Raw genomic sequence first — 16,116 nt, forward strand, 5'->3', positions numbered from 1 at the left:
AACACGTTTGGACATTAACTCTGTTGGAGCGTTTTCATACTCGATAAGGAATTCTAGACATTCCGACAACCGTGAAGGCACCATCTGCCTTGGAGTTCTCTCGTTTGCGATCCAGCGGGCAACTCACAGACGGCTCATTGTAAACAACTGTTACCTTTAAAATAATTAAAGGGGGGGGGTTGCTTGTTTTTTTGTTTTTGTGGGAAGTTAACACTGATTGTTGCTTAAATTGCGACACTATCGCCCTCTACTTTAACAGCTAATTAGATTCATTTCAGCCAAACAATGGGCTTTGCTGCTCTTCTCTAGCATTTTAATAATTAAAAAAAAAGAAAGAGAGAAGATCCCAATACTATGACTTTCGATACAGCAATCCCACTGCCACCCTATTTTTGTTTTTTACCTTTGTGTGGTGTTTATTTAGCTTTAAATAATTTAGATTTATTTAACCCTTTATGTTGTTTTGTGTTCTGAGTTTAAGGTTAAAACAATAAACACAATGATTTTCTTTATAGTGAATTCAGAAAATGGATCCAGCAGACCCAAACAATACACAAGGGTTAAAGGACAAGGGGGCGCAAGAGTTTATGATCATGAACTCGTTGACATGATTAACTCAGCTCAACTTGACACGACTAACTGTCGCTGATTAACTCTGACAAACACGAGGTCACCAACAACAACATCCAGACATTTTGTCGTTTGGTTGATAAATTAAGTAAAATAATTTGACAGTGGTCAATTTCACATCTTTTATGTAAGGATTAGTTACAAACTCATCGACATTATCGCAAAAAAAAAAAAAACTTATAAAAATATCCAGTCTTTCCAACTAATGGCATGTACAAAATAATACATTATGTGATAAGTGTGTTTTTGCTTAGTCCGAAGCCATGCAGTCACATGAGGAAGTCACATGATAAGATTTCATCCTCTTGACCTCTTCTCTAGATATCATACAGTTAAAGCACTCATGTGCCGCTGCTGCTTTGACTCGGACCGGTCGCAGCTTCCGTCGTGTCCTGGAGCACCGGCTTCTTTTTGGTCCTTCTAGGCGCCAAAACGATAGAGTAGCCAGGCTTTACGCGCGGAAGTGCAAGCTTCAGCTTCAGTGCCATTTGTGTGCTGTTGTGGAAAACCATATCCAGGTGAGAGTTTGTGTTGTTCAGAATCATTTTCTGATACACGATCTCGCAGCGCAGCCCCTCCCGTTTCTCAGCTCGGGATTTTCCATCGAAACGCAGCATCATTTTATCGACATCCTGCTGAGTTTTGCATGGCCCTCCGTTTCTATTCACTTGAGCTATTATGTAATCCCTGTCCATGTTCTCCTCTATCTCCTCGTACACCTTTATTGCCTTTTCTATTTTGCTGGCATAACCTTTTCTCATCTGTGGACTGCGGGTTTCTTTTGAGGTCCTCCTTCTAACTTCCAAAATGGAAAAGTCAGAGTCGTCAGAGCTCTCATCAGATGAAGCAGATTGGTATTTGTCTTCTTGGGAGCTGCCTGATGACAAGTTCTCATCTACAGAGTACTTTGTTGACTTCTCAGGCCTTTTCCTCTTGTAGGGGTATGTGTGGCCAAAGGGGTACTCCGCCATCAAAACAGAGAATGTGCAACTGACCAACTGCAAGCTCAAATTGGTGGAAGGAATTTGGGAAAATTTTCCTCCTGGCAGAAAATCCTTGAGGTGTTCTTCAGTGACTGAAGCAATCACCTTTATCGTCCTCTTCAAGCAAGCTCTGATCAGATCTCGATTCGTGTGCCACTGCCCACAGTAGTGAAACACTCCGTCAAAGGTTTTCTCTTGCAGTGGGTACTGCAGAAAGACATCCGTAGCCTCCTCTGGTTCCAGCAGAGTTGAAGGATCTTTGGACCAATCGAGAAATTTTTGGTAGAGATAGAGTAAGTACTGGCTGTAGAGAGCGTACTCTCCTCCACTCTTCAGAAGCTGCCAGTAAGGACCGAGGATTTTGCAGTACACAATTGCCAGAACACATACGAGGCTCTGAATCACAGTGTCGTTCGCATCTGCGGCAACACTCTCCAGAATAATGTTCGGGCATTTATCATTGTTCAGCGACAGCAAATCTGAGAAGAAGAGAGCGATCTCTTTGTGGTGGTGGATAAGACCCGCAGCAGCTTCAAAGTAGGTGTTGAATCTGTTTGAGTGATTTACCGCCAGTCTGGAGGGATTATTCTTTTCCTCACAGAAAGCCACCCAGTACTTCCTGTAGTTTTTCTTCTCGGGGGTGCGAGGGCTCAGGATATCACAAGCCATGTGAATATACCGTGAGGTGGCGCTTTCTGGAAAATTGACAAAGTTCTTGAATTTAGGGAGCTTATCACGGCCTAGTTTCTCTCCCGCTGACTCAATGATCTCCTTTTCAAAGTCAAATATGTGCTGTTCCACTACATCGTGAACATCAACGAGGAAATTGGCATTGTAGTTTAGAAACATGACAGGAGAGACAAGGGAAATGTGTTCATGCATTGCCTCGAGCTTCTTCTCAAACACTGCCATAGCTGGATTGTCTTTGAATGTCAGAGCGTACTGATTTTTAAGGAGATCCAGGGAAACCTGCTTGCACACTTCTGTTTTCCCACTGTACACACTGGACAGTTTATGGACAGTCAGCATTGCGATGTCAAGAACAGTCATAGACTCTGCTGTGTTACCCGAGGTTTCGTCTCCACTGTTGGAAACATCCATATCCTCATAATTTCTATGTACAGCAGCATGATCGTTTTGTCCTCGTATTTCATCTCTGTCCATCTCAGGCTCCTCACTTTCCATGATTTCAAAAATCTCGTCTTCCTCTTTGATTATAACTTTTTCATAATATATGCTCTCATCTCTTCTCATGCGTTTCTTTACAATAAGCTTTGGCTCTTTTATCTGAACCAGTTCAAACGGACTTTGAAGCATATTTTCAACCAATGCATTCCTCCTGTTACTTCTTGTTTCTGAATTGCAGCAAAACGCCTTTAACTTTTTTATTTTGGCTTTGAGGACTTGATATGCCCTTTGAACATTGCCATTCTTACAGTACTGTGAGTTGAAGTTTCTAAGCCAACTTACTAGAACAATTGGGGAAATTTTCTCCCTGCTCACAAAGTTGCTTAGTTCAAGAATCAAGCCGTTTGTGACTTCGATCGACTTTGCCCGATCTGAAAAATCTCTCATTTCCAAAAGATCTTGCCGCTCGACTCCAATGCTATCACATATTGGTCCAACAAAATTAAAATTGACATCTGATTCCAGGAAGACCAGCCTTGCATCATATCCAAGACTCAGTGTTGTGGCAATGCCTCTTCCAATCAAACGGCGAAAATCTGCTGACTGATGTGCGGGGAAGATCCTCTTGAGCCAATCCACAATGGCGATCCACGGAAAATTATTGTCCTCTCTCAAAAGTCCTACTTGGATCATAAATCTGTTCTTGCAGGGGCCCTTTTCAAGCTCTAATTCTTCTCCTGATTGAGGACCAATGAAGTCCGCAACGAGCTTCCAGTAGTATTCATCTCCTGAAAAATAGAAATCAAAGTAATCAGAAATGTAAACCTTTACGAAGAGGTAAGGCTTTTTAAATGAACTGGTATTAGGTAGGGCTGCACGATTTTGCATAAAATGAGAATCACGATTTTTTGGCTTAGAATTGAGATCACGATTCTCTCACGATTTTCTTTTCCAGTATAAATATTTATTGCACTTATTAACTGCACATCAACTTCGTAACAGTTGAGACTGAACATAAAAACAATAAATAAACATAAAAACAACAAATGTCTCACGTTTTGTTGTTGCCGCAAAATGTTGTACTGCTTGAAATTCCGTCTCCACCGTTGCTCGACACTGCGTGTATAGAGCAGGTAGTGCAACAATAGAAAAATAGTTGCGGGACAGCACTGTGTAGCGTTTGTCTAGGGTGTTGATCATTTTCCTAAATCCCTCGTTTTGCACAGTGTTGATGGAAGCCATATCTTTGGTCAGGTGATAAGTGACAGCCTCTGTAATTTCTTTGTGCCTGCGGGAGTTCGACGGGTATAGGGAAGCGCTGTATAAGGTTCCCGTTATTGATGTTTGGGTGGTTGACCGGGACGGATTTTCTCCTGTCACTTTCTCGTCATCCCTGACGTGCTCGCCGTTGTTTTTTTTCCCTGCTAATTTTAGCATCACACGGCACAGCTTCTGTATCACGTGGTATAAGGCTCCGCCCTTGTCATTTGTTGAGCAGGAAGAGTGAGCGCTTGTTTTCATACAGATTACGTCCCGGATCAAAATGAGGTACAATCGTCGTCGTCATCCTTTTTTTTTTTTTTTTTTAATCGTTGTCATTTGGAAATGAGATCGCACATAAGTATGAATCGAGATCGCGATTTTCTAACGATTAATCGTGCAGCCCTAGTATTAGGCACAGTCACTATGTGAAGGTTTATCAGCAAAAGTGACTTAAATACAAGCTTTACTAAGTAGCTGTTTATTTGCAATGCATTCAGACTTACTTAGATTGGCTTCAGTCACAGCTGCTTTCCCACAAAGAGAAAAATCTTGACCATCCTCCATTGTATGCTGTTTTAAAAGAGACAGAGATGAAATTCTTCAGTCCTCAGTCTACAGAAGACGACGCTTTCAAGACAAAAACTGGATGGATAATGCATGACAAATCAGCATGATTAAGATCTGACAGACCAAACAAAATAACAGTGGACGAGAACGTTTCCCTGCTTTTACAATGACAAATTTGTCCTAAATTTGTATGAAGATGAATGACTGAAACTAAACAGTTAAAACTGTAGCTGATATTTCAAAATGTTATGATCTTAATAATAATTATTTACGTTTTTCTTGCACATTTTTTATCTTCCCCTACTAAAACCCATAAAGAGTAATAGTTCTAATACATCACAGTGAGAAAAAGTGCATCATGGCACAAACAACAAGTAACAACCATTTCCTTATCGCATCATGTCGTTTTATTTTATGTTTTGTATTTTCATAAAATGTCTTGGATCCAGGCCATGTCAAATTTCTCTGAAAAAAATCACATTAGTGTTAAAAATTTCAGGTCCCTACTGTCATTAGTTTTCATCTTTTCAGAGGGAATTTGAAATTTCACTATCTGGAAAACTACTTGGCCCTTCGAATATTTAGGGTACTATGGCTCAACACCACTACCATCATCCATTAAAATGCTTTTTTCAGAAAACTATTATTTCAGAATGGACCTGAAATTTGACATAACTCTAATAAAGATGAAAATATTTGGCCTGAGTTTTTTCAGACAAATGTGAGACTTTGCTTTAAGCATCTGCAAAGAAACAACACTGACACTCTGTATTCCCTAAAAAAGAAAACAAGTTGTTTATATTTTATTCTCATTATAATAAAATTTTATGTTACTAAATTGAATCTTTTCAGTTAATCAATCAGACTGATTACTAACAATCTGACTTTCAAACAAAACACATTAAATTCTTTGTTTTTACAAAATTACATTTTCACACAGAGAAACAGTTTACTTTTCACTTGTAAGAACTGCATATATCAGCAACTACATTTCTAATATGTCTGTATTTTATCAAGCATATGCCCAGTTCATTTGTTCATCTGTGATTCAACCCCCCCCCCCCCCCCCCCCCCCAATCTCTTTGTGTGTTGTCTCAACCAGACTTTCCTGTAATTTTTAAAGTGGTTTTCAACACTACCAGGCTTTCTGAAGCTCTTTCAAAGTGTTTCTTTGGACACTGGGAGCATTTTCATCCATTTCTGTACCACCTTCAGAGTATTTTTGTTTTCAAGCCATTTAGCTTAATTATTGAATTATTTGAGTATAAAAACAAACCTAAGTGAAGCGATGACAGCATGTTTATACATATCAGACTACTTATTAGCAGCCTGTCACAAAACATTATGTGTTGTCATTTAGTTTTAGTTTGTTTGAGCTTATGAAAAATGACAATGATAGCACAGTCTGACAGACATATAATAGTATTTTTGGATGAACAAGGTGATTCCAAAAGAGCTGTTGTCCAAACATATATGCTGAGATATAGTACATCTCAGCATGGTGTGCGTTGTGTCTTTAATAAATCTGAGGAAGCTGGATCTTGTCAAAACTGATAGAATGCACACAGATTTTTACCACAATGCGATACAATTTGGAAAGCATCTGATTGGCTACAACTTCATTTTTCAGCATGACAATGATCCCTGTCAATGTAGTAAAAGCACACCTGGATAGAAAAGCACACTACTGAACACTATCAGTCACAGGCTGACCTCAACATCACTGAAGCAGTGTGGGATGATATTGGCAGAGAACGGAACAAAGAGCAAGCAACTTCCAAAGAAAACCTTTGAATGCCCTTCAAGAAGCCTGGAGAAGATTTCTTAAAGAAATGACAATAAAGCATGTCTAAAACAATCAAGGCTGCATTGAAGAATATAGATGGTCCTATCAAACATTGACTTTCAAACTTGTTAGAATTGTAGAAACTCAGTTTTTACCTTGTATATTACATTTCCACATATGTTTACATATGTTACAGTGATTTGTTGTACCCATTACCCATTTTTCTAAATATAGCTGGTACTAGTAAAAAATGTAATGTTACAAAACTGTGTGACATATATTCTAACTAGTTAAAATTCCAAAACGACATATTCATAGTTTAATTTTTACTTCTCAAATAACATTTAATGATCTACAGTAAACACTGTTTTCAGGAGCAACTTAAGTAATCATCATAATTATTTTTAACTGATTAAAACTGAATTAAAGAGAACTACAACTAGTCTAAAGTAGGTAACAAACATGTAAATTATAAAATAAAAATATAAAATATAAATGCCTGCAATGGTGTTTGAATACATGTCAGTTATAAGTTTTTGACTAGCTATTAAAGTTATGCAAAGACAAAGTTATTAATAACATGTTGAAAAATAAAAAAGATCTCTGGGTATCTAATTATAGATGTTACTTATCAAAGTGAATTTCTAAAAAGTTGGTCTGTAATTATAACTAGTCAAAATATAGATGAATAAATAAAATTACCATATCTATGGCTGTTAAATACTACAGGGGTGCATGTCATAGCAGATCAAAAGTACAAAACAACAACTAAACATTCTGCAGAAATAATATATTTAAGTGCACTTGTATGACGAACATGTATATCACATACTAATTTATCTTGTGAGAGGGGCTAAGCTATGTAAAGAATCCTTATTGGATACTATGTGTGTTTTATTATCAGTAAACATGCATAATTAATCCCTAACATGTATAAATACATCGAAATATGTGACTATTCCTGTGATTTAATGGCGTTATAAGCAGGTTTTTCGGAAAAAAAGGATTGTAGCTACATCTCTAAGTGAATGCTAATGCTGGACTAAATCTACATGCTAATGCTAGCCTTCTGAGCAACATGCTACTATTAGCACCTACTTTACTAGCACAAAACTAAGCATGCAAAAGTGCAATAATCCGTGATTAATACCTGAGCAGAAAGATGTGCTGGGTTCTGTAGCGTTCCCAAATAATTTGAACTGTATGCGCTGTAAATCTATGATTTAGTAGTACAAGTTCTTACCCAGAAACAAAAATACCAGGCGCCTGGGACACGCTCCCTCTCAGAATACACCATGAAGGGGTGGAGACCGTGCGCTGCAACGATTGGCTGGTTTTACAGAAGGCGGGCATTTGTCGAGGTCTCAACGAATCATTGCTGCGAAACGGCCGTGAAGCCCCACAGAAGAAGAAACTGGGAACGACAGATTTTCAACTTTAACTGTGTTGTTGGTTAACGTGTTATCCTATAGGATGTTAGTTTTCATTGAAAAGACTGCACTTTTATATATTTATTGTTAAATTGCGTGTTTCTATGCAAATAATGATTTTAAATTTTTATTTATTTTTTCATAATGAGTAGGTGGATTTTTTTAAATGCTCTCAGTTTTGTGGGAAATGCAACTCTAAAAGTAAATAAATGATTTAAAGTTTTTTTTAAAAATATATATTTATATTTAGTCTGCGTGGAATTGCAGCTGAATGTGTTATAACGACGGTAATATTTTGTTACTTGAAGACATTTAATAAAGTTTTTTGTTTAAAAAAAATACCAACAATGCGAAGTGCATTATGGGTCCACTTATTGCAGTTGTCTTCGTGATCTAGCGGCAGGTAATGTAAAACAGCAATTTATGAATGTATTGTTTAAAAAGCATTTCTGTTAATAACATTTGTTTAATTATCGACAGGCTCTGATAATGCTTACTGCCGCCGTCGCAATGATTTCCATGCCGTATTTTGTCATATTGTGCTCCAGGGCGATTTGTGGGAACTAGCTCAGTTAACTGGTGTCAGGTAGCGTTAGCTAACTCTCTAAACGATGGCTAGGTAGGTAAGAGCTTAGTAATAATAAAATGTTAATATATTGTGTTTGATCGTCATTTCTCGTGCTTCACATAAAGTCGTCGGTAGAGCCGTTTTCTGTTTGCAAACAATGAACATGCGCGCGCAGTTTTGAAGTGGAAAACGGCTTGTTAGCAAACGTGAGCAACAAATTTCTGTTAATATGGCTCATATCGTTACATAAAACAACAACAAAACTACAAATGCATTCAGTAAAATCCACCTTAGCCTCTTTCAGGATGCAGTTACTGTACCCCACATTGAAACTCCAAACAATAGAAAACAGGGACAAATTAAATAAATTACAGTTCTGCAGCGCAATATTGGATCCTTGGCTTCATGTGGCTGTAACAACTCGGCATTGTTATAGATGTGGTCATCATTGTGATATTTGCAGAGGACAATGTGAGATGTAGTGAAGGTAGGTAGAAGGTGTAAGTGAGTTTGGAGAGGTGGAGCTATGCTCTTAAGAGAAATGAAAGTCAGCAGAAGCTAGACATATCCACGTTTGTGAATGAGATGGAGACTGGTGTGATAGAGAAGTTGCAAGGTATAGAGTTAGTGAAGTTAGTGTTAGTTTAAATACCTGGGGTCAATCATCCTAAGGACAGTGCACAAGAGAGATGAAGAAGATGGAGTGGGTGGAGATGGGGTGATTTGTGACAGAAGCATAGCAGCAAGACTTAAATGGAAGGTTTACAAGATGGTAGTGAGACCTGCTAGGATTTATGGTTTGAAGATGTTGGAGCTGAAGGTGTTAGAGTTGGAAGATTTTCTTTGGAAGGGACTAGGATGGATATCAGAGGGACAGTCATTTGGAGAACACATTTGATAGGCAAAGCTAAAAATGGTTTGGGCATGTGCAGCGGAGGGATAGTGAATATATTTTACAAGGGATGCTGAATATGGAAATGCCAGACAGGAGGAAGACTGCAGAGGAGATCCATGGATGCATTGAAGGAGGACATACAGAAGGGTGGGTGTGACAGATGATGGTAGGGAGAGGGGGAGATGGAGGCAGATGGAAGCAGGTAAAGAAGGTGACTAACATAAATAGCAACTTTCTAGATGTTTGGTCATACCACAGTAGATTTTTGTATTTATATGTTATCCCAGCTTTAACTATCATATATTGGCTTTGAATATTTCAGCTTGTGTAGAATTAATTAAAAAATCAGAAAAAAAGCCTGTTAATGTTCACTATTCACAATACCACGTTTTGACTTACGGGCCTGTATAACAAACTTTCACTGGCCTCTACAATATTTTTAATGACCCAAAGAAGCCAATTTAATTGTTTTCAATACTGGAAGCTCTATCTTTAATAATGTAGTATAAAATAATAGTAGACTTATATTTTATAAAGTTACATCTCCCAAGTAAATGGTAGCTAAAGCTGTAAAATAATTGTCATGTATAACATTATCTAGCCCTCTTTCCCTGCAGGAATCACAGCTGTTAGCCTTCGGCTATAAAATCTGCCTTTTTTTAACGATCATTTCAAACTGAATAAACAGACTGCATACAGACAGCTCTGCTTTATTTAGTCGCACTTTTCAAATACTACCTGCATGAAAAAAATACTAATTTGTCGGTTCATTTTTGGCCAGTGAATTGATACATGGAAACTGGCCCCAGTGGGCCACTAGTTATTTTGAACCCTGCAGCTGTAATTTGCTTACCCTTTGTTATCAAAATACATCAGATGTCTTAGTTTAAAAACAGATGTCTGTAGTCTAAGTAAAGTTTACAGATGGAGCAGTATGTCACAAAAATGTATCCTCTGCAGAGGAAAACAACACATTTTCACACCAAATCTCTTCCCCCATCTATTGACACACCCAAGCTCGTCAAGAAAGACTTTTATCAACAAACCTGTTCAACTCTGAGCATGCCAACTGTGTAGTTATTCGAACTTTTACTTTAGTGAGATTAACTATTGTGAATAGTTACAAGTGTTCTGTGTATAAAAACTCCTCATTACGTATTTGCAGAAACAGACCTGGTGCAGGATGTTTTGCATCTGTACAGCTGAGTGGGAATTTTGTGTCTAAATATTGGGAGTTCTGAACAATCAAGTCTTAAGCAATCTGATATTTTATGTGCAGTCTACAATATGCAAATAGGGAGGTCAATTTAAAGTCATGTTGATACATCCTCGTTCACTTTATCTAACCATAATTTAGACGTGACTTTTACAGTTTTGTTTTTGTTGCCATTTTTCTCACTTCACTATGTGTGTTTTGTTTTACCCCCAGTGGAGATCAGATTACTCTCACAGACTTATCTTGATCTGCTTCTCATTCCAGACATTACCACCTATGAGACTATCATGCTGATAACTGGTTTTCCTGGATTTAATCTCACTGTAAACTCAAGATAGCAGCAACTATGGATGCATCTGAAGCAGAAGCCTCAACACAGAATCAGGGAAAAGAGGAAGGTGCATCATCAGCTCAAGGAGATGCTGGAGCAAGACCAAAAAAGGCATCTTTGAAAAGAGCTGCAGATGCCAAAGCAAAAAAGAAGCACAAAAAGGCTCGAGTGTCCAGACCTGCCCGGCCTGGTTATACTGTCCATCAAGGGGAAGATATGCTTCTCGTTATATCGAGTTCCACCTCCCAGTATGACGGGTCAGTGTGGACTCTTAAGAAAAAGAAGGGGAGCAAAAAGAAGAAGTTGGCAAAAGGAAAAGCCAGTCAGGTCAAGAAAAAGAAGCCAGTCAATGCCAAGCCCAAACTGGAAAGTAAACCAGTTATAGAAAAAGAAGAAAAAGTCGCAAATTTCTTTATAACTCAGGAAGAAGACGACCACAGATGGGGCCACAGCCTGCCTGAGGAGATGCTAATTAATATTTTTCAGATTGTGGTCATTCAAGAGGGAGCAGTGCCCTTTTTATGCAGGTATTGTGTCGCACATGTGATTTATTTGTAATTAAACCTATGAGATTAAGACTGAAATGGTGCATACACTATTTTAATCAAAATCATTTCATGCAAGTTAATTATCTTTCACTTACTTCAATACCTTGGATATCAATCTCATAACTTAAAGTCTGAATCTCTCTACATAACCTTTATTATTATTATTACTATTATTATTATTAAGACTGTAAGTTATTTAACTTTATGGATAAACATTAAGAAAACTGATAAAACGCCCTTCAAGGAAATTTCTTTACATGTTTGTTTTGTGCAATTGAACAGTTTAACGCATTCACATTACTATGATAGAACAAGGAGATACTCACATTTAAAAAGCTGTGTTGGATATGCATTTTTCAGCTCTACTTTGGGAAGTAAAAGTCAATGAATCCATCTTCTTCCATTTAATTCAATTCACAAATGATGACTTGTGATGAGGCTGGAGGCTATCCCAGCTGTCATTCATAGGGTCAGAGGCAGGGCACACTCTGGAAGTGTCGATAGTGTGTCACTGGGCTAACATATAGAGACACTCAGTGTGAGGAAGCCAGCATACCGACCCAGAGAACCTTCTTGAGGTCAAGTGACAGTCCTAAGCACCGCACCGTTTAATTCTTCCTGGTGTTTTCGGTGCAGGGTGGGGAGAGTTTGTCGTCTGTGGAACGCCGCTGCCTCCAGTCCGATCCTGTGGCACAGAGTGACTGTCGGTCACTGCTGGATTGCACCAGGGAGGAGCCAACTACCAAAAACTCAGAAGAAGATTAAGGACACTTTGGACTGGCTGGCACACAGCAGGTTTGTACTTTATTTAGCTTTTTGCTTAAGTCTTAATCATGTAAATGAATTCTAAACTGTGTTGTTTTCTAGATTCTCTCAGCTGCGAGACTTTTCTCTGTGTCACTGGACAAAGAACGTTGATTATGCATTAGAGGTAAGTCATCGAGAATTAAACATTATTTGAAAGATCTTCTCATCTGAAATGATTAGTACATTCATACACATACAAATCCACAAACAAGCTCTCCTCACACAAGTTCAAAGAAAAGAACATAAAAATCATTTCTTAATGTATTTTTAAAAATACAGTAATAGTCAAGACTTACGTTTTCTTGGCAACTGTTTTGATAATCATTGATTATTTTTCTTTCTTGGTAATAAGTTGGTTTCAGCTTCTCAAGCTTAGAGAGTGTAAAGTTAAAGAATATTTCTGGTGTTTGTTGGAGGCAATTTGAAGTAACTCCCTTTTATATTTTACAGTGAACATATTGATGACAACCTGTAGTGAAAAATGAACTAAGATGTCCATCATTAAATATAATCTGATCCCATAAGCCCCATATCCCAATAGGATATTGTTTTTGTCCAGAGAGTATTTTTGATTTTCCAGCATATTGATTACATTACATTAAAAAAACCACACTGGTTGCAAATATTTTCTTCCTAGCCTGACAAGACCAGGCAAAATTTAACAAGCCTGAATACAAAATAAGTCTTAAACTGAGAAACTCCCCTTCACACACTGGTGTTTGTTCATTTTGGATCCTGTTCATACATAAATTACAGTTCACTTAAAAACAATATATAAAGGAATAAATGTTTTATTAAAATTGTGGTTTATCTGTATTATTTAATACTTAGTATGTGGCTTTTTTTGAAATCATCATCAGGTTGTGTCGCAGTACTGCCCTGATCTTTGCTCCCTCAAGCTTTCTTACTGCACAGGAGTGACAGCGGCGGCCTTCCGCAGCCTCGGTCTGCACAGCCGCTTCCTGCACAGCTTAAATCTCCAGTATTCAGAGGTACGTGGACCTGTGTAGAGATTTTCTAATAGAAGCCATGCAAAGATCTTTCACTGTGTAATGAAGTTACACAGTGCAATGAATGTGCAGTGTTTTACAGTACAGGGAAAGTTTCTCTATGCTTGCTCTAAATTTAAAGTGTAACTTTAAGGGTTTGTCAAGAATTTAATGTTAACTCATTCACTGCCAGCCATTGGCAGTGAATGAGTTAAACCCACTGACTCATACACTGCAATTGACGGCTATAGACGTCAATGGCAGTGAATGAGTTAAGCACTTTAAACAAGATAAGCAGATATTTATGATGAAAAATATCTCAACTGTTTTTACTTGTCTTATATTAACTATATGAGCTTTAAGGGTATTTTCCCAATGCAGATTATCATTTTTTTTATTCATAAGAAACTTCATCCACTTTATATAGGTGATATATCATAAGGAGAGCTTTTTTCATCCAGGCATGATTGCATGTAGAGAATTTGCAGGATAACTTGCTTTTGCTGTAGTTCCAGGTTGAAGGACTCCTTGAGTATCTTGAAAACCATGGGAGCCAGATCAGGCAAATATTGTTCAGTCATGGACTAAAGAATGACAGACTTCTGGCTGCAATCACTGTAAGACTTTTCTCTCTTTGTTTGTGAAACACGTGCTACACAAAGTCAGTGCTACTGGACAAATGAGCTTAATAAATGCATAGCATTGCTTTTTGTTTTTCCAGCGGGGATGCTGTCCCGATTTGGAGATGCTGGAGGTCAACACCAAGCTTGACAGTAAAGACTGCCAACTTCCTGTTTGCATCCAGGCACTACAGATGGCATGCCCTAAGCTCAAGGTAAAACAAAGGTCTTCTCTGTTTTAGTGTGACTACATTAGCTTTTTTACATTAAAGTTTAAACTCTTAATTAAGAAGATGAAGAAAAGCAGGCGTTTTATTAATTGTTGATTGATTGTTTATTGTTAATATTTAAATTCCAGCTTTTCAAAGACTTTTTGGATCTCTTGGTTCTTGACTGCTGGTTGAAAAAACAAGGTGCATTTGAAATTATCGTTATGAACCCTGGTTTTATATAATTTGATTTTTTTTTTTTTTTTTTTGAAATGCTACAGAACAGTTATTTAAGTGAGCATGTTCTTCACAATTCCTGCTCCACCTTTTATTCTTGGACTCTAGTAGAATGACTTTATTTCATTGACAGTCTAAAGTAGTTCTTATTCCTCTTATACTTGGCTACTGTGCAGCATGTATGTGACAGAAAATAAGGAAACGCCCAAGTAGCACTAAAGCCAGTAGCTGTAATTTCTTATCTACTGGCAGAGTTTGCACTTTGCTAAAGGTTACTTGTTCTCCCGTGACGCTTACGTACTGCTTCCCATCAGACCTTCCGAATGATGAACGTCCAACCTCTTCATAAGGGAATGCGTTTTGGTATCGACCCAACATCAGGCTTCCCATTACTGGAGGAGCTTTGTATCGCAACCACATCGTTTTCCTATTTGACCGACAGAGATTTGAGGGACATTCTCTTCGATTCTCCCAAACTGCGAGTGCTGGACCTGCGAGGCTGTTCTCGAATCACAGCGTCTGGTCTTGCAGATTTACCCTGTCTAGGTATGTTTGTCAGGAAATTAATGCTTTTTGCTTTATGTCACCAATACCGAGCAGCTCAGTTTGGCTTTTTCAGAATGAATCTATGATGACCTGGAAGTCGGAGTCAGGACAGTTTAGTACAGTTTGTACACAAAATGTGTCTGAATTATTTGAAGGCTTCACATTTTAAAACCATTTCAAACATTTATCTGCTTAATTTTACTGTCTTGTATTTGGCAGAGCTTGAATGTTTGTTCTGGGGACAATATTTCAGCAGCCATGTTGGGCTGTCATCGCTTAAGAAAGGACTTCACACGTTGACCCAAAAATGGAGTCGAACTTTGCAACAGCTGGACATTGCACATCAGCTCTTCACTGAGGAAGACTTGGAGTTAGCAATGAGTTACCTTTGTCAAGCTGAGGCAGACACACTGCGCTCACTGAACTTGAGTGGGACCAGAATTACACCACGTGCACTCAGGTAGTTGTTTTGTACTTACCTCAGTAGCGCCGCAAATCCAAAATAACCTCTTTATTAGACAAAGTGCATCCAAAAAGAACTGAGAATTAATCAGTCGTTCCCATTCACGTCTGTGCTTTGTTTTGCAGGCCAGTCATTGGACAAATGACTGCTCTAGACTACCTCAACCTTTCATCCTGCCGCTATCTCCCAAGAGGTGTAAAGAGGATTTATCGTGGCCAAGAAGACATCCGGCAGCTGCTGGACAAATTGGAATAGCTCTCACATTCATGTGGTTCCAGAAATGAGAAACCAAGTTTACAAGGCAGACTTGAATATCTTAATGCAGGCCTCGCTGTGGGTTATATTGTCTAATCGATGTGAATATTTTGCCCTCAGGACTTTTTTGATAGACATTTTTTCTGTCTGTTGTTGGTACAAAATTGACATTTCTGTGTTTGAATGCAAGAAGCAGTAGTTTGCAAACCTGTTACTACCGCATTAATGTCAGGTGGGGGGTTTTGTTTTTTGTTTTGACAATAACCAACACACAATGCGTGACACCTAGTACTGTATATAGATCATTTTATTTGTAAAACTAAATATTCATTTGCGTGTATCTTTTTTTTTTAAATGTGATTTCTGATTTTTTTTTTTTTTGATCAAAAATAAATGTTTAACATGTCACAAGAGAATCAGGGTTGTATTGGTCTTTATTTCCACTAGAGAGTGCTGTCCTGTCAGTATAAATTTACATTTGTCATCTTAAGGGACTGGTCATACTGGATTCATACCTTGCTTGTAGCAACATGTTTAAGAATAGCAAATACATGTAAACACATGAATGGATCTAAGTGCCTATATGATTTTTCCAATAATGTAAACATGGTCAAAGGAGAGTGTTTGATAATAAAAGACACAATA

The 16,116-nt window shown here is 38.0% G+C and overlaps 2 protein-coding genes across 5 annotated transcripts; one reads left to right on the forward strand and one right to left on the reverse strand.

Annotated features, from left to right (window-relative positions):
• Positions 1–289: 289 nt before the first annotated feature.
• LOC308385099 (uncharacterized protein) lies at positions 290–7,751 on the reverse strand. 3 transcript variants are annotated; one of them, XM_080863857.1, is made up of 3 exons: positions 7,601–7,751; positions 4,508–4,574; positions 290–3,529 (listed from the first exon to the last, which is right to left on the reverse strand). In XM_080863857.1, exons 1-3 carry the CDS (start codon positions 7,652–7,654, stop codon positions 972–974), a joined length of 2,679 nt encoding a protein of 892 aa, XP_080719983.1. In that variant the 5' UTR covers positions 7,655–7,751; the 3' UTR covers positions 290–971. The 3 variants fall into 3 exon arrangements, with proteins under 3 accessions (XP_080719983.1, XP_080719984.1, XP_080719985.1); XM_080863858.1 differs by having other exon boundaries at positions 7,508–7,662; XM_080863859.1 differs by having other exon boundaries at positions 4,508–4,646; positions 7,508–7,642.
• Positions 7,752–8,040: 289 nt separating this feature from the next.
• fbxl6 (F-box and leucine-rich repeat protein 6) lies at positions 8,041–15,852 on the forward strand. Of its 2 annotated transcripts, none has more exons than XM_080863860.1 (10): positions 8,041–8,190; positions 10,731–11,324; positions 11,982–12,140; positions 12,213–12,276; positions 13,013–13,144; positions 13,651–13,758; positions 13,863–13,976; positions 14,522–14,753; positions 14,973–15,213; positions 15,342–15,852. In XM_080863860.1, the coding sequence occupies exons 2-10, from the start codon at positions 10,813–10,815 to the stop codon at positions 15,469–15,471; spliced, it is 1,692 nt and encodes a 563-aa protein (XP_080719986.1). In that variant the 5' UTR covers positions 8,041–8,190; positions 10,731–10,812; the 3' UTR covers positions 15,472–15,852. The 2 variants fall into 2 exon arrangements, with proteins under 2 accessions (XP_080719986.1, XP_080719987.1); XM_080863861.1 differs by lacking the exon at positions 8,041–8,190 and adding an exon at positions 9,064–9,397.
• Positions 15,853–16,116: the final 264 nt, after the last annotated feature.

The sequence above is a fragment of the Rhamphochromis sp. 'chilingali' genome (assembly GCF_963969265.1).
Source record: "Rhamphochromis sp. 'chilingali' genome assembly, chromosome: 17".
NCBI classification, from domain to species: domain Eukaryota; kingdom Metazoa; phylum Chordata; class Actinopteri; order Cichliformes; family Cichlidae; genus Rhamphochromis; species Rhamphochromis sp. 'chilingali'.